Source organism: Diadema antillarum, unplaced genomic scaffold, assembly GCF_040938485.1.
Source record: "Diadema antillarum isolate AM-2024a unplaced genomic scaffold, OU_Dant_1.0 scf00000082, whole genome shotgun sequence".
NCBI lineage: Eukaryota > Metazoa > Echinodermata > Echinoidea > Diadematoida > Diadematidae > Diadema > Diadema antillarum.
In genome coordinates, this window is record NW_027270971.1 from 1,903,657 (window position 1) to 1,926,039 (window position 22,383).

At 40.1% G+C, this 22,383-nt stretch overlaps 2 protein-coding genes across 3 annotated transcripts in view; both read left to right on the top strand.

Moving 5' to 3' along the window:
• The window catches only part of LOC139717763 (PR domain zinc finger protein 1-like), a 54,284-nt gene extending 50,562 nt beyond the window's left edge, over positions 1 to 3,722 (top strand). For both annotated transcript variants that reach the window (XM_071629266.1, XM_071629265.1), the window contains exon 5: positions 251 to 3,722. In XM_071629266.1, the coding sequence (XP_071485367.1) occupies positions 251 to 1,875 (1,625 nt within the window). In that variant the 3' untranslated portion in view covers positions 1,876 to 3,722. The remainder of the gene's footprint in view (positions 1 to 250) is intronic.
• A 10,122-nt stretch (positions 3,723 to 13,844) lies between these two features.
• Positions 13,845 to 22,113, top strand: LOC139717792 (ileal sodium/bile acid cotransporter-like). The gene is made up of 5 exons (XM_071629292.1): positions 13,845 to 13,875; positions 15,699 to 15,895; positions 16,812 to 17,005; positions 19,299 to 19,503; positions 21,622 to 22,113. The coding sequence occupies exons 1-5, from the start codon at positions 13,845 to 13,847 to the stop codon at positions 22,111 to 22,113; spliced, it is 1,119 nt and encodes a 372-aa protein (XP_071485393.1).
• Positions 22,114 to 22,383: the final 270 nt, after the last annotated feature.

Below are 22,383 nucleotides of genomic sequence, written 5' to 3' on the forward strand. Positions count from 1 at the left end.
ATAGATCCTAGTTTAGATTGAAGTAATTCACATTCATCAAGGCTGTTGTAATACCAGGTCAGTGTGACATACTGTAAGATAGAGAGGGAGCTGAAATTGTACTACGTGCGCCCAACGACGTTTTTGAAGTACTGAGTAGTGGATTTCATTGTTGCAGCATAATTGTTTGTCTAGAATTTAGTCTCCGAATGCCTTATCATTTCCATTAGTGATTGTAATCATGGTGGTCCTTTCCATGCTCTCCTTTCAGAATTACCTACTTGCGTCACAGCCCCCTCTGAGGGCGTCCTTGACTTCAGCCGTAGGACGAGCCAGCCACCTTCTTCGTCACCTTCCAGAAATCATGAGTCTTCCTACCAGACAACAGCTGGTGCGGTCGCCGCACGCGCGCCGTCCGATCGCCTGGCTGTGGCGCCAGATCCAAGCCTGTACAAGAGCCTCCCGTCGGGCGTCGCGTACGTTCAGCGAGTTGGTAGCAGTCCCCCTGGAACTGACATCAAGCAAGAGCCACCGAGTCCTACTTCTACCACCGCCCCTATGAGTGCCGTGGTGCACTCAAGACAACGCGGTGGTGTTCAAGCAGCACGAATGTTCTCTGGTCACCACGTGGTCATGCCGGTTCCTGTCTACGGGATGTCTCCCAACTTCATCACCACAGCGTCTGGCTTGACCATGCTTCCTTCACAGCCTATCACTACTCTCCCGTCCACTACCGCCCTCCATGCCGCAGACAGCCCGTCGTCGTTCGATGCTTCCAGGAACCGCCCCATCCAGCCAAAAATCCTTCCCAATGCCGCCGTACTGGACGCCAGCGTCTTCGGTATGTCCGACCTGTCAGTAGACCCTAGCCTGAAACACGACGCTCCTCGGCGTACCAGACGCGGCAGCAACCCCAATTATGGACACCGCGCCTTGGGTTACGAGCTTCCACGCCGCAACGGCAAGATTGTCTACGAATGCAACGTGTGCCGCCGCGAGTTTGGGCAACTGTCAAACCTGAAAGTCCATCTCCGCGTTCACACGGGCGAGAAACCGTTCAAGTGCGAGCTCTGCGGTAAGGGCTTCACCCAGTTCGCTCACCTGCAGAAGCACCACCTCGTCCACACCGGCGAGAAGCCACACAAGTGCGACGTCTGCGACAAGCGATTCAGCAGCACCAGCAACCTCAAGACTCACATGCGCCTGCACAGCGGTGATAAACCATTCAACTGCAAGATCTGCCCGGCCAAATTCAACCAGCAAGTACACCTTCGCCTGCACAAGAAGGCTCACATTGACGGCAACGTCGAGCTCTTCATGAACTTTGACTCGGACGCTTCGAGCCCGAACGGGTCCGAGATGAGCGGCCTCCATGACCACCTTGCCAGCACCGACGTCACAGACTACTTCGGAAGAGGCGAAGCAGCGCCATCATCAGAGGAGGAGAGTGGCTACGGGGCGCACGGTGATGCTGACGCCATGGACACAGAGGAAGGGGAGTTGGTGATTCACGAGGAAACCATGAACGGGGGATCGCCAGGATCGTCTCCCGAACGGTTCATGTTTTCTGGTGACCACAGTGAGAGGATCATTGCTGACTCTGAGGGACTCTCTGAACCTGTTCCTGCCGACAGTATTACCGACTTCACCGAAAGCAACGAGGGTTGTGATGACAGCGGGAGAAGCAGCGCCCTCTACGGGGATGCAAGTCCCATTGCCATGCCCATGACAGAGGAAATGAGCATGACGGAAATCTCATCGCAGCACAGTGTCAGTGCAAAGCGCCCTCACTTGTCAGGCGAGTTAAGTACCAAAAGCAAACTCTCGAAGTCCAATCCCGCCCTCAAACTGGAGAACGTTGTCCAAAAAATCCTGAATCGCACGAGTAAGGCATAGCATCATTGGCAAGATGCCTGTGTTCTTCCTTCTGTACAGTTCTTGTGGGTTTATTGGAGGCAGCCATACCAATCAAATCCGTATAATGTTCTACATGTGATTCTGTCCCATTGAGGTTCTGATTGATTCAGATGATTAAATATTCTTGTCATGCTACGCGGCAGTGGTACCTGTCATAGTTGATAAGACATTAACATTTTACAAAAACGACTCGACATAGCCACGTCTAACACCTATTCTACCTAGAGACAATCATTGTAGTTCATAAGCTTATTTGTATCACCTTTCAGTTACTACTGAATATTTTGTCCAAGGGGGTGATTTTATCATTTTCAGTTAGTACCTATGAGCCTTTTCTATCCATTCAGAACCAGAGAGAAGTGATGACATTGTCCAGTATTGATGGTGTCCACCGGTGATTTTGTAAGTCCAGTAGTGTTCCGTGAATCGGACGTCTTGCGCAATCTGAATACGATCAAAACAATCACTTGTGTATATTTTGTATATTTTGAGCGATTCATTTCAATTTGCTGTTGATGTGGAATATTATGAACAAAATCTGAAATCAAGTTAACAAATAGCCAAAAAATGTATGCCGAGTCGGGATATGGATGATATTTACAAATTTTAAAATTATCATAGTTGTAAAATAGTTTGTGTGTGTGTAGAATCGGGTATTTGGGACGTATCTACCTTTTTTACTTCTTTGTAGTGTATTCACTGTATACATGCTTTCAGCTTATGGGCGTCTTTCATGAACGTAACGTTTACCTGTAGTTAAAAGAGATTTTTTAGTCAGTGTGGACACGGAGATGGTTAATTCGAGAATTTCAGTACTCTAGAAATGTAACAAGCCATATTTAACATTCCATGAGGTCCTAATGCTTTCATGTCTGAAACTGTGTACACGTTGAACGCAGAAAGGAGACAAAGATGAACCAAAGTTGTGTGCAAGCATGCAGTCCCTCATACGGACCATTCCTATATAATCATAGTTCTAAAGGAGAAATCCTCTTTCGAATCAGTCGACGCTTGTCCTGTATGTTTTTACTTGTACTCGGACGTGTACTTCGTGATACACGATGTGAAAAGATCGACGTGTCTTTCAGTCTAAAGGTATTTTGTATTATGTAAGCTATAAACTGACGTTCCGTCGTCTTTCGTGATTTCATGCAAATCTGATACATTTTTTTTATATGCAATGTAAACGCCAACTACATATGTGAACAGTTTTCATCAAATTCCATTGAAATCAAATCATTGTTATCGAGCCCAGCAGGGCTGTAATAATATGTGTGACTATCATTCTATTCAGCCTGATACCGTTTTTGTCATATTTTGTAATATTCGTCACAAACGTCTTTGTTAACTTGCCATTTTTATATACATTTTCAGCATTGCCATCTAATTAAGCAACTCATGTGTTCGTTGTTTGTTACTGCTAGGCCATTTCGTGTCGTTCGTGTTGAACACACTCGCCATAACAGTGATATGAGATAACTAACTTATCGTGTGAATGACACGTGATCTGCTAATAGTGCCGTTGTATTCAGACTTTGTCTTTGTTCCATACTACTGGCGTGTTGAGAGGGTTTGTATTGTATTCCAGCAAATACCAATGCCATTATGAACAGATAGTACTAAGGTGACTCTTATTTATATATTATTATATTTAAACATGACTTCCTGACGGAGGCACGTTATGTAAGCGGTGTAATTCAGTCTGATACAACTCGAACAAAAGTTTACAGTGTGCCTATTATGTAATTTGTCCCATTATTCAGTGCATTCTTTCATCTTCCTACCGAAATGTGCCTTGCTCTGTGAGCGCCAGAAGAGATCGGTTACTGGCGACAATAAATTCCATTCTTTGGTAAGAGAGATCGTTGTGTGTGCCTCAGTTGATTTGCTTCGGAGTAAAAGCGGAGATAAAAGTGAGATGGGGGTTTGATTGATTGATTTTATCTTCCGTATTAAAAAATCAACAACAACAACGGCTGGATGGCCCATATATTCAGCAATGCCAACATGGCACTGCTGGTTTTCAATAAAAAGATTATTGGGGTCCAGAACATGAAAATTACAAATACAGTACAATATAAAATTATGAAATACATAAGTTGAAACATGAAGATATGAAGTACATAGATTGAGAAAAAAACAAACAGCGTCGCATATTACAGCTGATACTAGCAAATAACAAAAGAAACGGATACACGAGAAAGAAGAGGGGGAAATATATTAAATCATAACTTATAATTACCTGTACTAATTTAGATAATGCAGCTCTTTCTCATCAACAAATAAGAATTAGATTAACGGGGCAGTAACCTTAGAATAAAGATTGATTAGAATATGTGCGTGTGAGTGTGTGTGTGTGTGTGTGTGTACGTGTGTGAGTGTATGAGTGTGTGTGCGTGCGTGCGTATGAATGATAATGGTTTTTTTGTGCGTCTGTCAATGTCTGTGTGTGGGGGTATAGGCGTGTGAGCAGGGAGGTGGTGTGTGTGTGCGTTTTTTGAGTGATTACATATGCTAGGAAAAGGTTATATGTGAGAGGAAAAGAAATGTCACATATGGAGAGAGAGAGAGTATCATAGAGATAATGAAATACAATATCGACTTACCAAAGGTAACAGCGAAGTGGATACCTCGAGTAAATAAGACCATAATTATCATTGTTAAAATCACCTTCTTGCCCATTACCAAAATAATGTAGGCCTACTTTGTACAAAACCTTTCAATGATTGGGGAGCTGTTGATACAGTGACTGCGTGACAAATTTCAGCTCAATACCAGTCCTACACGTACTAAGTAAGTCTTATCAGGGAGCTCACACCTAGATATTCTTATTCTTTGAGAACTGCGTTACTCACTCTCAAATTTTGAGGCATTATCATGTGTTGCCACTAGATGGCGCCATTTCCTCCGTAACATCAGAGCCCTTCGAACATACAGCCCCGCCTCATTTACTGTAACGATCTGTTGAAATACACAAAAGATTCAAGGTCTTTCTGGTAAATGAGCTTGTTTCGGTTTGGTCGTTAGATGTGGTTTTCTGCTCAATCTATTAAGTACGTCATTTAGTGTGCCTGTCCGGCGCTAAATTCTCAAACCCTATTGTATAAAACTATGGTAACTTTACAAAATTAGTCTTGATAGTAATTAAATCTGAAATCAATCTGAAACTACCATACCAACACTATTCCATAGCTAATCAAAGCCAAGAAATTGTATGGTGATTACGATATTGATTACAGAATTATAATAGATTATTGTAAAGTTACCATAGTTTCATACAACGGGCTCCAGAACATCTGACCCCTATTATGATCAGGTGCAAGCTGTGGAGAACGTCTCCACAATGTCAAAGTTTGCGTTAAACTCACAGGCTTTATTTTTCGTTGAACTTTCCTTCTAATCCATCTTTAGCAGTTTCGACATTGTACGAAAATAGGGTGAGTCCATTTTATTTACAGGAGTGAGAGCTATTATTTTTATGTACATATTGAAAGTCTAAAGGTCGCTTCATCATTTCTTCGACTGTCATAGACAAATTTGTATATATTATATAAAATACATGTATATTTTTCTATGTCTGGTCCAATGAATACACATGAGCGGCGTGAACACACCCCCTGCCACATTGTCACTGTGTGTGTTTTTGTGTGTTTGTTTGACATCACACCGTGACGGGGATTGAGGCCAATATAGTGAGCGCAGGAAGCGAAGTCACACAGACGCTCCGCAGTGTTCATCTTGATCGACGGGTTCAGGCACCGGTACGTATCCGTATGACTATTAGTGCTATTGCTTCCGAAAGTGTTAAACTTTTTACATATTGTTAGTAAAGTGTTTAGCTTTTCATACATCGATGCTTGCTAGAGAGTTTATGTTAGGTGGTTATTCTATCATATCATTTACATGAATAATTCGAGGAGTAATGCCTTTACGCAAATCGTTTGCTGTCTCTATTGTTTCAGACTTGGTCTCCTAAATGGATCAATCTAGATTGACTTCTCCAAAATTTGCTTTCAATGGTATATGCTTGCTTTCACTTATTCATCAATCTAGGTAGTCGTCAACGCGGACGTTGTGAGTGCGTCTTATCACGTCGCGAGTTTTAGGAATGTTTCCTCTTAACATTTTTCATAAGAAAAATCTTCTGGTTCACTATCAATCTGAATGACGTGAACGCAAAAACACTATACTCTGATAAAACGAGCTTTCTACATACCTTTCTAGCGCGGTACTTGCGGTTTCATATTTTCAGAACTAATGTATCATTTATCACCGTCTTTACCCGGGGTAAGCTTTTCAGTATTAACAATGATGTCCACGAAAGTTTTGTTGTTGATTAATCGATATTACAATAAAGCTACAAGACTTTGCAAGGGAATTAAGTTGCGCTGCAATTCTATCAAAAATAAACGCCGTATGATCTTTCTTATTTTCTCCAGTGATTTATAATCAAAATACGGTTAACCACAAATGTCTGCCTAACATTACTCTTTCATATATTCAGTGATGTTTTATTCTACATGATCATGTTAGCACCATCCTTTTTTTCTTTTTGTTTTTGCGTTTTTCCAGCCAATGGTTGCCTCTTAATTTTCTTTTACGCTTTAAGGAGCAATTTTACATCATCTGATCATGTAGGCCTATACACGTTCATTTTGCACGTTGACTAAGATTAGCAGAGTATAATATAACCTCGAAACCTATAGTCTGTCCATACACATGACTTAGCTGAAAACTAATATTGGTCTAATATTATTGTTTCTGGAAACTTGCGAAATCTCATAATCTCACAAGCTTTTTTTACATCAGACCGATCAAAGTGAAATGATTTTGCAAATTCTTTGTATGTGTGCGTTTGTAAGTGTGTGTGCGTGTGTGTGTGTGTGTGTGTGTGTGTGTGTGTGTGTGTTTTGGGGTGGTTCTACTTAATTAAGGTTAAGTCATCTATAGAAATAGCATTGTATTTTGATGACTTAATTTAAGATTATCTGGGTATGATAGTGTGCATGTGTGAATCGTTTATTTTGTTTGTTTGCTTTTTATTTTGCATAGCTGTGTCCTCGCTTCCTTTTTTTGTTTCCTGTCTCTCCTCCGTGTTTAAACACATTACCCTGTTTGTATTCTGTTAAAGGGATGGTATAATGTTGGTTCACATGCATGGGGACGCATTTTGCGAGATTAGACACCACTTACGAGATATAAAAGAGCATACAATTCTATAAGAAATTCAGAGTATATTTGATGAAAATTGCTTTTGAAATGGCTGCGATATCCACAAACAAAATGAAACAAAGTGGTCCTAATAAAAGGTGAGCCCCGCCTTTTATTACGACCACTTTGTTTTGGGATATCTCTGCCATTTCAAAAACGATTTTCAATGAATAAACTCTGAATTTGTTGCTTTTCAGTCTCGCAAGACATTCTTTTCAGATATGAGATGATCTCACATAATTTTATCTAGAGATAGAGGACAGTTATTTTGCAAATGGCAGGAAAACTTCACTAGTTGTCACTCACACACCATTGAGGCATGTTCTCGCGCCTTATGAACAAAATCTGAAATTCAATATGAGCAAATTGTTTGCACAAGGACACACGTGGCCACGTGACTCAAACGGATAGTTCGTGGTTTTTATGTCGAGGCCGTGATAAATGATCGACCAAACCTGACAGCTGCTATACCATTCTACTGCTGATTCTGCGTCAGCAGCCAACCATAAGGATTTTACTCAGACTATATTTTTGTGTGGAAAAAATCCTGTGTTAATATTTTAACATTCCTAAGCGTTTATTTACTATTAGCGTAAAGTTTGTAGCTTATGCGCTCTGAAGTGACACATAAAACATTACGGGAAACATACCATGTGTATATACCTGTCCGTATCTTATTCAAAAGCAGTTGAGATCTTACACTTTGATCGATTAAGATAGCAAGATTTCAACACAAGTGTAATCGACTTTGAGTAACCTTTGAACGTATGCAGATCATAATATTTCTGAATTCGAGAGAAAAACCATTGTTTAAAATCAGAAACTGCTGCTACTTTGATCCGTGAGGACAGAAAAGAGTTTTGTCCATTCATGAGACACACACATACGCACACAAAGACACATAACCACACGCTAATCAGAGAGCGAACATATTGTTACCATTCGCTTCCCTTTGAGGCATGCCTTGTCACAGTGTTTTGTTGCCGATACGGGAAAATTAAATGTTACGCACATTTATCCTTCACAACGTCATAAGATTTTATAGAGGTGTTACCAAAACTCTCCAACTCACCTCCATCACAAAAAAAAAAAATGCATCCACCCAAAGAAAGAGAGAGAGAGAGAGAGAGAGAGGAGAGACATTGCAACATTTCAAAGTTCGAGAAAATTTGGAAGTTAACGCACCTAAATGATTGTTATAGTGTTTGTACACATGTGCGTGTGTAGTTTATTGACATGTTTTATTATAAAGTTAAGATCATCAAAATTTAATGTGTAGAATGAAAATACTATGGAGGGCAGTGAACACCTAGAAATACTCATCCCGGGCCCCGTTTGAACCAAAGCTCGGGCCGGGGGCGCGGCTCGGCAACCATTCTCTTCACGGTCCAAGCCTATTACAAAATAGTAGTGCAAGGACGAAGCGGTGCATGGCCAGCTTAGGGACCACTTTAGGAGGTACTCTCTGTGCAGTTCGGCCACAATATTCTGTGTTAATAGTTAAAGGGGCCCTGAAATCCAAATGCATTTTGATTTGTGTTGATTTATGACACCCTCAACATCACTTTCGCGGTGAAACGAATACCTAGAAACATGCCATATGTTTTTAACGATTCTTTTTTCTATTTTTCTTCAGATTACTTGGGAACGCCCACAAAAAAGAAAATCCTTCCAAACCAATACTCCTCAGATGACCTCATCAATCAATCATTGCTAAAGTACTGAAATGTTTAACAAAAGATATTGGAATGCACCTTCCTCTTGACTCAGCCAGGGAGGTGTGAGAGAGAAACTCACACCTCCCTGACTCAGCATAACTTGCGATTACTGTGATATTAATGTGACTAATAAAAGACATGGCGAGGGAATATGAGCTTCAACTTCTGACTTATTACTCCAAAGTTCGGTAGATCTACTTCGTGAATGAAAAAAAAACACACATTAAAGAGAAAATGGTGGATGGTAAAAGCTGAGCCATGTCCTCCGATTTTTTTTTCTTCTCTCTATTTCAATCCAGTATTTACAATAAGGGCTTTTTACACTTGGAAATTTTTGCTTAGTCCCGTACCAACGGCGGGGCTAAGGGGGGGGGGGGGGGGCCTTAGCCCCACCGTTGGTACGGGACTATCCTTTGCCCACTTTCTGTTTACACTCGTTTTTGCCAAAGTGGGCTAGCCCCACCGATAGTCCGGTACTATCTGGCCCTCCAAAATAGCAGGGTTAGCACCGCAATTGCGGTGCCAAGCAAGTGAGTGTAAACAGAACGAAAAAATGATCCTGGGCTAAGCGACGGAGACGAAGTCCGACCCTCACTGACCAATCAGAAACGAGGTAATCAAGTGCTGCCGGTGCGTCCGTGTACGTGTACAGTACACAGCGTAATCATGAATATTCATATGGTTTGGAAAGTCCGGGGCTAAGATATACGAGTGTAAAAAGGTCAGTTTTCTCCCTAGCCCCGGACAAGAGAGAGTACGGGACTAATTGGCCAGTGTAAAAAGCTGAAAAAATTGGTACGGGACTAACGATAGTCCTGGGTCAGAGAAAGTCCGGGGTTAAGAAACACAAGTGTAAAAAGGGCTATAGAATTGCTTGCCTCCCGGCCTTGATCCCGGCTTGTGAAATACAGTATGTATTACCATTTTGCACGCGAAGCGTTTTTTTTCTTCCTCTTCCTTTTTCTTTTTGGTGGGGGTAGGGGGAGGGGGCGGTGATTCGTGAAAGCACACAATATATTATGAGATGGAAGGTTTATAGCTGACTAGCAGGATGGTTTTATTGTCCCGGGCGTTAGACTAGGACAGCAAATTCCTTAAGGTCAAGAGGAAAGTTAAGAGAGTAGCACCATAAACAAAAACTATATCGTTAAAAAAAGCATGTACTTACAAATTATTACAAAGACGTATTTGCTGACAATTTTCAAACTCCCCGGTTCAAGGAAAGGTCGGTTAGCATTAATGGCACATTTATATACATTACAAAGTACGAAAAATAAACGATAAGCAACAAACTAATAAAGATAAATTATGTATATACCTGAAAATACAAATTTAGTTATGTTTAGAAGGAAAAAAAAGAGAACTGAGAGGTCCACTAAAAAACAATGCTTGTACACTGTGGACCACTCAAGAATTTCTTCAAAAATACTTACTGCAATTACAGGCACATAATACAAAAATAATTCAGAGAAAATGGAACAAACAACAGAGACACAACAACATAACATGACTAAACTGAGGGGATATGATTGAAAGGAATGGGACAAAACCAAAATTAAAGGAAGAAAGGAAAGAAAGAAAGAGAGAGAATGCCTACACGCTGAACAAGAGAAATGGAAGAGAGGATTGAAGAGGTACTTCAGACAGCTGGTGACTGCATGCAGCTGTGCAAAAATTATGTAAATAAGATACCGTATTTCATTGCCTAGTTTATCATACAGTAGAGTATATAACAGAAGGGCGCGCATGAAGAAATGTAAACTCTTCAAGTATAACTCATAGATACAGTGTACAATGTATCTGCAGATATGCCATTAATTCTGCTATACCAATTACCCAGCAAAGTTCGTTTTCTGTGGTATTGTAATAATAGTCGTTATGTTTGGAATCATCTTAAAGCTTGAATAAGGATATTCTTACACAAGGTAAGGACCTTAAAGGGGAAATCCAGTCCAAGTATAAGTTTTTCTGATAAGAGAGAGTAAAATATTACGAGCTAAATGGTAAAATTTTGATCGAAACCGGGTGAAAAATAAAGAAGTTATGGCATTTTGAAGTTTCGCTAGTTTTTCAGGAAACAGTTCTTGAACCAAAGTGAGCATGTCATCCCCTCACAACTTGCCCTATATAGTTTGTACATAAAGTTGTGACATTTCCAGTTTTTCATTCAAACGCAATAATGCCCGAGGCTCATAAGTCCTGATATATCTGACTGATAAATGGAAATGATATAAACGAAATGGAATGAAACGAAATGAAATAACTATTCTGAAGTTATTCAACCAAGAATAACATCATTTTTCAGACTTCAATGACAGAAACATTGAATTTTCGTCATTCTTTGTACACGATCAATGAAAAATTGTGAGGGTATGACATGGTCAGCTCACTCATTTGCATATTCACATCCCCTGTACGAGAACTGTTTTGCAAAAATTAGCAAAACTTCAAAATGTCATAACTTCCTTATTTTTCATCCGATTTCAGTCAAATTTTACCGTTGAGTTTGTAAGATTTGACTCTTTTTTATCAGATACTTATTTATACATTTATTTATTTTGGACTGGATTTCCCCTTTAAAGCAATGCACCAATCAGCATCTTCGCGCGGTAAACACATGCGTTTATATCTAGTATAGAGTATACAGACGGGCGCGCGTGAAGAAATGTTATAACCAAAGAGATTTAGTATGCAAAATGTATAACCCATGCTGTACAATGTATCTGCAGATACGCCTTTCTTCTATACCAATTACTCAGCACAAGTTCGGAAACTCGACTTTGATCGATCTTATTTTCTGTAATATTAGAAGAACAGTCGTCATGTTTGGGATCATCTTAAAGCTTGAACAATATTCTTACAGAAGCTCTACTTTGATCAAGTTCATTTCCGTAATATCAGAATAACAGTCGCCATGTCTAGTATCATGTTAATGGTTTCACAAAATGGTGTATAAGGAAGCTCAGCGCTTTGATCGGTTATTGTATGCAATATTAGAATACCACTCGTTATGTATGATACATTATCATTTTAAAGCTCATATAAAAGGTGAGCACACTCGAGTTTAATCGCTTAGGCCTATATTTCTGTAATATTAGAATGATAGTCGCCGCGTTTGGTGTCATTCTAATAGTCCATGGGCCAAGACCCGAAAAATGGGTTGTTGGTACCATCTGAGGTGGCACAACCTTTTTGGTGTCATTTTGTTTGTCGGGCATAGATATGCTTATCAAGCTATGATAGCATTTCCAAATGAGTAGCTTAGTCATAATAAATGAATTTTAAACCAATTTGGTCTGGTATTTATATCCGTATACTTCTGAATCGAAACTAAACAGCTATACAAAGAAGAGCACTGCCTTCTGTATGTCCACAGGTGTTCTGTTGTAAACGCGGTGCGCTTAGTCTTTATTCAAGGCAGCGAAGGGAATATCCAAAGGGTTATGATGTCCACAGCTGTCAAGCGGTGCGCTTAGTTCTTTATCTAGACCAATGTACCGTTATCATATCTAAAGTTCCTCATAAAAGGGATTATCTATACTGTTTTTATACTACCCTATCAACAAATACATCAGTTTTAACCAAAAATCACTCTGTTCATTTACAATATCATTCATTATAATGTATCGTAGTGTACCGGTACATTGTTTTTGCATTATCTTACATTGTTGGAGGGAAATGAAGCGACATTAGCGTGGTATCAGCGTTTTCACCGGAGCGTTTTCGCCGGAAAATGATAAGTAATTGAAAGATACGGTAAAATTCACGAGGAATTGCTTTTGTTGTTGTTGTTGTTTTTAGATAAAAGGATACACTGTATCATACGCTTTGGATATTCCCTTCGCCGTCTAGAATAAAGACTAAGCGCTGTGGACATCATAACCTTTGGATATTCCCTTCGCTGCCTTGAATAAAGACTAAGCGCACCGCGTTTACAACAGAACACCTGTGAACATACCATAGAGCTGCATTTTACAGCTCTATGGAACATACAGAAGACAGTGCTCTTCTTTGTATGGCGGTTAGTTTCGATTCAGAAGTATAGGGATATAACAACGAGACCAAATTGGTTAAAAATTCATTTACTATGACTAAGCTACTCATTTGGAAATGCTATCATAGCTTGATAAGCATATCTATGCCCGACAAACAAAATGACACCAAAAAGGTTTTGCCACCTCAGATGGTACCAATATCTGGCCTGGCCCATGGACTATAAAGCTTGCTGTCTCCACTGCCGTATGGTCCGAGCTATAGGATCTATGCACACCGCTTCTCGGTGACGCAATCGTGTTTTTGTAGTATTCGTATATTCAAATTCGTTGTCGCTTCAACTCTCAAGAAAACGGTTATTACTGAGCTCACAATATAATAGGGCCTACGTCACAGACATCCGCAATGAAATCTATGAAACCACGTACTGTGGTTTGGTGATGTATCTTTTTCTTGTAATTTCACCGGGGTAATCATTGTTGATGTTTCATTCGGTAGGTCTATGCCTCCGATTTGGTTTTCTTTATTTTGAGCTACTTTCTCTTTCTTTGGTTTATATATATATATATATATATATATATATATATATATGAAGAGTTTGTTTGCAAAAACCGATAAGTCCATTTTCGAAGATTTTGAATAATGGTCTTTGTCATAAATACAAAATCATACCTTTCAAATGATATATTGGTCATTCCATATAAAGGTATATTTTTGAAGTTATGGTCAAAAGAAGCAAAAATTTTCTTATCATTCTCTTTATTTTTCTTGACCTTTAATCGCAAATATCTCCATTTGGCAAATATGGACTTATCGGCTTTTGCAAACAAACTCTTCATATATATATATATATATATATATACACTCAAGCGAGCGTTATATCAATGTCTGATATCAAGACAAACTCTTTCTTCTCTAGTGAGGAATTTGGCATATTTCATTTCATTTCATCTCATCTTATTTCATTTCCGACAAAAATATAGAGTATATTATGACATTTGCATATATAAACATTTAGAGTACAACATGACCTTTGCATCATTCAAGCGGCATCAATGTATCTCTTTTTTTTTTACAATAAAACAAAACATAGTTTCAGGAAATGCATACATGCAAACTGCAAACTGTGACTTAATCCTATCAAAGAAAAGAGATCGAAATTCTTCTCTCTTTTTCTACTTCCTAACTTAACTATGATTTTCCTCTTTCATTTGACTGCTATGTAAGAGTCCTAGGAGTTGGCATTTCGTTTGCAAGATTTAGAAACTTAGACTTTTAGTGTATTCATTTAACACATACACAGTCTTTCTTCTTTTGTACGTTTCATTATTTCACATTTATGTTGTTTATTGTATTCAATTCATTTTCAGCTGGTGGAGGCTCACTCTGTATTAGGTGAATGAAATGAAGTGGGTAAAATTAAAAGTACTCGTGGTAAACCGACCGACCAATAATTCTGGCACGCAACTTTCATGTCTATAGACAACCGGAACTTACTTGGGTTCAGACAGAGGTATATCTAAACAAATTTTCCCCTTTAATAAGTTGACCATGAACTAGTTTTTTTTTTTCACTCCTGTGTCGAGGAGGATGTGTATGCATAAGGGATATTGTAGAAGTAGGCACAGTGTTGCAGTGTAAAAGTCAGTTGAAGAGCCCATTCATTTCCTTCCGCTGGACGTTGCCCCGATAATTCGTATTCAAAAGAGGAAAAGATGTGAAAACCTTGGCAACAGAAAGGTTAGGACCAGTGCCGTATATAAAGAGAGTCTGGCCAACTCGTAAATTGGACGCCATGTCGTTGCCCAGCGTGGATTACGCGTTACAGGGATAGCGTGTACGCTCAGACGTAATAATGAAAACCTACCAAATAAGGGGTATAGTGAACAATGGGCACTGCGTTTGAGCGCACTTGGTAACAACATGGCTCCATAAAGATTAATGGGACCAGTTTTGACCAATCACAGGCTTCAAAACTCGTAAGCGAAAACTGAGTTGGCCAGACTCTCTTTATATACGGCACTGGTTAGGACGATTTTTGGCTTTGAGCAACGAGTGAGACATTATGTGGACCCTTGCTTGCATGGGAACGTGATTACAAAGCCTAAAATGGAATGCGTCGCTGAATTTAGAGAGTCTTATCAATTGAAACAAATTTATTCTGGGACAAAAATCAAATTGATGGCACTTAGGAAAAGCGGATGAGCTCTTTGAGGCGTTCTTACGCACGCACACACACACACACACACGCACGCACACACACGCGCATACACACATACACGAAATTAGACACTCAGATACCGAAAAAAAAAATACTGACGTAGACCCACGACCAACATTATCATAGGAAACCCGCAGAACATACCCAGCACTCTCAAATAGCGTGTAAAGGGGTGGTACAGTTTCGGTTGAGATGGGGTTTGAGGTTTCCGACGTTTTTTGATGACAACACTTTGAGATAATGAGAAGCCTCTCATGAATTATGAAAAAAGGATATAATTGTAACAGGAATTCAGAGTTTATTTGATGAAAATTGGTAATGAAATGGCTATGATATCCAAAACAAAGCAATCGTAATCAAAGATGGAACCAACTTTTATTAGCATTCTTACGTTTCACTTTGTTTTTGGATATCTCTGCCATTTCAAAACCAATTTTCATCAAATAATAAACCTTGAATTTCTTTTAAAATTGTAGACTTCTCAGCATTTCATAGAGAGGTTTCTAAATATCTCGCAAAAAGTTACAAGCTGAATTATCACCTCAACCGATGCATTGCTGTCCCTTTAACTGAATATCAGCTCATTCATGTAGTCCCATACGTTTCTCACCAAGTAAGCCAACATAACGAGGATTGCTGTAACCCGCCTATCTATCCAGGGCACACCTCGAGATTGAAAATGACGTCCACAACCATGACAACGATGGAGTACACGACTGCGAATAGTACGATGGAGGACCCCCCTTACGGTGGAGTGAATCTGACGCTGATGACGCAAGTCCTGAATATTCTTATCCTGGTCTTCCTAATGATTTCAATGGGCGTGGCAATTGACCTTCAAGACTTTAAAGAAACGGTTCGTTTTCAATTTTACATTCTGATAAACACCGTCAAAGTCTCAATGTGTTGATATCAATGTTTGTGGCTGCAGGGAGAGTTAAAGGGAGGGTACGTACATTGGTGGTGGAAACGAGTCATGATGATAAATTATATCGCAAATCATTGCTTAATCAACAACAAAAAAATATGAATGCGCACGTGAGTACAGTGAGATGTTCAGAGCATTAGAGCATTACTTGGTAGCCGCGAGAGAAAACGTTGTAGTCCTTTGACGTCACTCTCGAATAGCATCGTGAGAAAACGTGCAATGCATATACAGCGGCGATCTGGCCCGATCTAACGTAGTCCGATCTCGTGGGATCGAACTTTAACAAGTAATCAATATACGTCTCGTGTTTTTTTTAAATTAATGATTGAAAGGCACCTTATTTCATTTTGTCGCATAAGAAAACTCAAAATTTATCCGGAGGACTTCTTGAAGTGGGTAATGCGGTAGAGATAAATGTTCAACATATACTGTGGCTATGGGATCACAAGGATCAGTGCTTTCCGTGCATGCTTAATGCTTGAATGGCAGAATGGAAGGTTGATTTCAGTAACCAACCGACCAAAATCGAAGCTGCCTTTTGTAGAATAAAAGAATATGGAGCTCATACGAAGCAGATCCTGAGTATTAATCATAGATCTGAGCATATGGCAGTAATTGTCAGCGTTCTCTCTACAGGTATGTTAATTGTATGCTTATCACGTGCCTACACAGTATTGGAATGGTAGCTTGTAATTTATCTTCCGATAGTTTCTGTTGATGAATGATGTTTTTTCTTTCTTTGTCTCTTTCTTTTTCTCTCCCTCATATACACACACACACACACACACACACACACACTCACAAAACATACACAAACAAACGCACACACGTACAATGTGTGCAGTTTCGCCGTCCGGTGGCATTCTTCATCGGGATGGGGTCCCAGTTCGTCTTGATGCCGCTCATTGGGTTTTGCCTCGGCCTTGCCTTCCAACTCGAAACGGCCGCCGCCATATCGGTTTTGATTCTGGCATGCTGCCCTGGTGGTACCCTCTCAAACCTGTTCACCTTCCTGGCGGACGGGGACGTATGTTTGAGGTATCTTCCCCCCCCCCCCCCCCCCCCCGCCCCAATAAAAGTCTGGGCCTTCTTTGAGTAACAACCCAGCAATAACGCCGATAATGATAATAAATGTCAGTGATATTGTTTCTGATAATGATGAAACACTTCTATTATCGTCATTATCATTGCTGTAATTCGTAGTCAGTTGCGTTGGCAAGCTAGAGAAAAGCCAAGAGTAAATAGATATTTGAAAGAATCTACATGTAGATAGCTGGGGAACATTCAATTCGTATACCTTACCCACATAAAACATAATTCATGAATACCTTAACGTAGGCCCCACATGTCTTATTCGTCTAAACGTTAGTTTCCAAATGAATACATGAATCTCAGAACGGCCCAAGTCTAAATCATTGTGCGAGACCCCTTGCAGACTGCCTTACGAAGTCATGCAAATATAGATACATGATCATTCAAATAACAGTTTAACATCTTAATTTCTATTGATGAAATTCCACTAACTCATATAACTAAGAATATCAGGATGTAAGTAGTTCTTATTTCATTTTCTAAGGATTGTCTGCAATGAATTTGGGTCTCTGTTATACCCGAGCATTCAATTCAAAAATGTTCTTGTGTTCTTGTTAAATGCAATGGATATGTAAAATTGTCACGTTTTAGCACGAATAAAGCTAGAGTTGCCATGCATCCATCTCACTGCATTTGCTCAAACCAACAAGAATATCTTGTCCTAGAAGAATAAAACAGAAAACCTCATTCTGATGCAAACCATTATCAACTATTTTCTACGGAGTACTGCAGTTAATGACTGAAAATGAAGGTGCAATTTTAAAAGGATCGTATAGTTTTGGTTGAGACCTAATTTCAGGTTTCTAAAATTTTTTGGTGAGATAATGAGAAACCTCTTATAAAATATGAAAGAGCATGTAATTCCATGAGGAATTCAACGTTTATTTGATGAAAATTGGTTTTGAAATGGCTGAGATATCCAAAACAGAGCGATTCTAATAAAGTGTGGGACCCACATCTTATTACGATCGCTTTGTTTTATTTTGTTTTTGGATGTTTCAGTCATTCCAAACCCAATTTTCATCAAATAAACTTTGAATTCCTCTTAAAATGATATGATCTGTACTATTTCACAAGTGTTTTCTTGGTATCTCGCAAAAAGTTAAAAGCCAAATTCTCATCTCCACCAATACTGTACCATCCCTTTTTAAGTTTTTGAACATTACAACCGAACACGCGCCCTCGTATTGCAATCGCTTTCTCATCCATATCGTTCACTGCGTGCATTCTACGCAGGGAGGTAACTCCTCCCACCTTCCTTCCTGGTTCTACAATGCATTTCGGCCACCTCTTGACACTCTTTTTTTCCCCAAGATATTTTCTCAAGACTTTGTTTTCCCCTGTTGCCCTGTGACCTGCAAGCTGTCGCCTCACTAAGGAAAGAATACTCTTTATTTGCGACAGAATAGAATCATTAAACAGCATGATGGCAGGGAATTCAACATGACGTCCCGACAACATCGTACTGTACATGATCGATGCCTGTATTATCGTGTTTTGAACCTGCGGCTTTATCGTGCATGGTCTTTGTCCCGGGCTGGTGAAGCAGAGTATAGTACCTTGGCTTTTGCAAACGAATGCGTGCGGAGGTGGCAAAGAAACAGTAGTAGAGCTGTATAACGTATATATTGGTATACGTATGTATGTATGTATATATATATATATATATATATATATATATATATATATATGTATATATATATATGTATTCATAGATATTGCATTTTAGAAGTGTAGGCCTAATGTAAGACTTGACTTCGCGCGGGAATTATATCTTCGGCAAGAGTGATATTTCCCAAAGTGCTGAGCGCTTTTGGTAACTAACGCCAAAGGACTGTCAAGAACTATGTGACAATGATAAACACAGCAAATATGTTATGGTCTCCATAAAAACACATCATTTCATTCTCATCTAGCCCTGTCGGCAGTCGGGCACAGTCAGGAATTTATTACTTCATCCACGCGCTCCAGACAACAATTTCGATCCTCGCTGCATTTATTGTCACGTGATTGCATTATGACCAATCACCGGCCAGAATCAATGTAGATAATAAATTACGAATTTTCAATGATACGTAATTATAATAATAATCATCATCATGATAATGATAATAATAATGATAATAATAATAACAATAACGATGATAATAATGATAATGATAATAATGATAAGTAACACTTATATAGCGCTTGATACTGACGTTTCTAATATTCAGTCTTTTTTTATTTTTATGTGCAGCGTTTCCATGACGACAATCTCTACCGCAGTCGCCATCGGGATGATGCCCCTCAACCTATTCATCTATACCAGGGTGTGGACCAGCGAAACGGCCATCATTCCCTACGTCAACATTGTCACCACTCTCGTCAGTATCCTGATACCGGCCGCCTTTGGAGTGCTGCTCCGCTGGTGGAAGAAAGAGCTGGCCAAGTGGGTCACGCGGGTAAGTCTCTTGAGGAAGCCTTGCATGGGTTGGGAGGTGAATTCACTAAAAGAAAATTAATTATAAAATGGGTTTTAGAATCTCTGCAGTCTGATTGGTCAATTGTCATAAACTGTTTTTGGTTGGGTTTTTTGTTTTTTGTTTTTGTTTTTGTTTTTTACTGATCCACAATGAGCCATGCGTCTGGTAAAATCCGAACCCGTGGCTCAAGTCTTGTATGTTGTTGTAGGTGTATCGGACTCATGGTGGGAAAAATGGTTGTACGTCATGACTTTACAGGCCCATTTTATAACACAAATGATACACTGGCCTATTTCGTAGATCAGTGAGAATTGGATGCTCTGTTTTAACTTTAGAACAGTCTGAAACCCACTCGCTGTGCTCGTGAGTTTTAACAGTTCCAAAGTTAAACTCGAGCATCCAATTCTCACCGATCCACTCTGTCCTGTGCATCATTTGTATACTGACTCATCAAAAATAAAGGGAAGAATCATGCACTGGACACGTCTCTGACCCCGTTTACAGTGCGAGACTCGGCCGCGGCTCGGCCGCGGCTCGGCCCAGCCCCGCTTCAGTGTAAACGCGCTGAAGGCCAAATGCGAGGCCAAAATTGGCCTCGCATTTGGCCTCGCTCTGGAGGTGGTCTCGGCCGCGGCCAAGCCCGAGCCCGGCCTTTTCTCAGTGTAAACGTAAACTGGGCCAAATGCGCGGCCAATTTTAGTTTGGCTTCCAAACCCTCTGCCTGTACTATTTCGCTGTTCAGGATATTAACCCCCTCAATGTCGAAAACTAGTATAGTTTAAGATGGCTTTGTCCTGCAAAGGATTTTTTCCTTCGTCAAAGGCCTTTGCCCGAACGGCGACTTCGTCACCACGGAATTCATTTGGCAAAGGGTCTGAAAACCAGACAATACCAAATTGCATTTGTTTACAAGCAGAGCGCCACTACGACAAAATATTGAAAGGTTTGAATCAAAAGCGCGGCCGAGTCCGGCAGTGTAAACGGACAAAATTGCGGGGCCCGGCCTCGCAATTGAGGCTGGGCTCGGCCCAGCCCCGCACTGTAAACGGGGTCTAAGTCTTCACATTCCTGAGCGTGCGGTGTAAACATACACAATTATCATTCTGTGCCAAACGTGCATAATACAGGCGATGACTTTCCATTGTTTTGAGTTTGTTTAGTTTCGCTGCTGTTGTTATTTGAATAATTTTACATAAAAAATACTTTGTTATTGACGGAGGTCAAGCTTAAAATACGTCAACTATTTTTCTCAAGAAAGTCTTCAGGAGCAAATAATCGTCTTTAACATAATTTTAATAAATTACCTGTTTTAAAAACTCGTTTTAACGTGCCCTTAACCTTAAAATCATAAACAGCATCGTTGAAAAAAAAAATAGAGGAGAAGAAGAAGAAAACATTCATAATTATGTGTCTTGGCTTTTTCCAGTTTAAGATATCCAAAAGATGCTGCTACACGTTCATGTAAGATTTGGGAGGAATTCTATTACAATCTGTGTTTCTGATTCTTACTTGGCTCTGGTTCGTACTACTCCCTGTAGTCGTTCTAGCGTTTAAGGTGGAAATTTGACAATGGGGTAAAGAACTAATTCCAGTACCGGAAATGTGGTAGGAATGTGGTATTTTCTGTCATTGCAGTTATTTCGTTCGATCCTTCCCCTAACAGCTTCTCCGTCTCTCCACCTAGTTTTATTTCCTTTTTTATGAATTCTGAATTTTGTTGATAAACTCCTTCAATATTCGATTACACTTCTTCCTTTCTTTTATTGTATTTTCAAACATCATGAACATGTTAAACAAACTTCAAGATGAAGATATTATGAATTGCCTTTTAATATCTAGTTTTTTTCCTCATGTTTGTTCAATGATGCCTGTGTGAGTAGAAAACAAACCCGGTATGTTCAGCTGTATGAAAACCTTGTGCAAAACAGTATCCTCTATACATCTAACGGAATGACCTTGTGTAAAGGAGAAATTCTGCAATCCACATACTGTGTAGTTCTGCCTTGCACCATTAATTAGGTGTAACATACAGATGCAGTGTAGAAATACCCATTCTTGACCCTGATTTGCCATAGTTTTCAAAATTCGTTGCTGCAGATTGGAGTGGTTGCAGCCCTCCTTTGTGTCGTCATTACGTTCGTTATCTCCATCCTCCTCAACCCGAATATCTTTAACGTCGGCTGGCAGCTCTGGCTCTGCGCCGGAATCCTCCCAATGCTCGGCTACGCCATCGGCTACGGGCTCGCCCTCGTCTTCCGCCAGTCTCACGTCAAGTGTCGTACCATCGCCTTCGAGACCGGCTCCCAGAACGTGTCGCTGGCCCTGACGTTGACGGTCCTGACTTTCGCCGATTCACCCCTCTTCCTCGACATGCTGTTCTACCCGTCTCTCTATGCTGTCTTCATCTATTCGGAATCCTTCGTCGTCATTATCGTCTACAGACTCGTGAAGCACTTGAGGAAACGCGGAGAAGATGATGCGGAGGAGATCGTAAAGGATAGAGAGGCCACAGAAATGGACGGCATCGATGGCGCACCGAAGAACATGCATGGAAAGGGATTCCGACATGGGTCGTTCGCAGGATGTTGAAATTGAATCGGAATATGCACATCGTATACAGACATTAACAGTCAACCCGACAAGCAATGGTAGGGAAGGTGGTCGATGAGCAAAGATGAGCAAAAGCTTGATGACGACATGAAAGAATGAGAGTGATTTACAATTACAGAAGGTATCAATCATCAGCTGGTATGTCTTCAGGAAAAGCTTAAATTAAGGGATGATACAGTATTAGTGGAAGCGAGGATTGGGCTTGTAACTTTTTGCGAGATACCAAGAAACCACTTGTGAAATAGTACA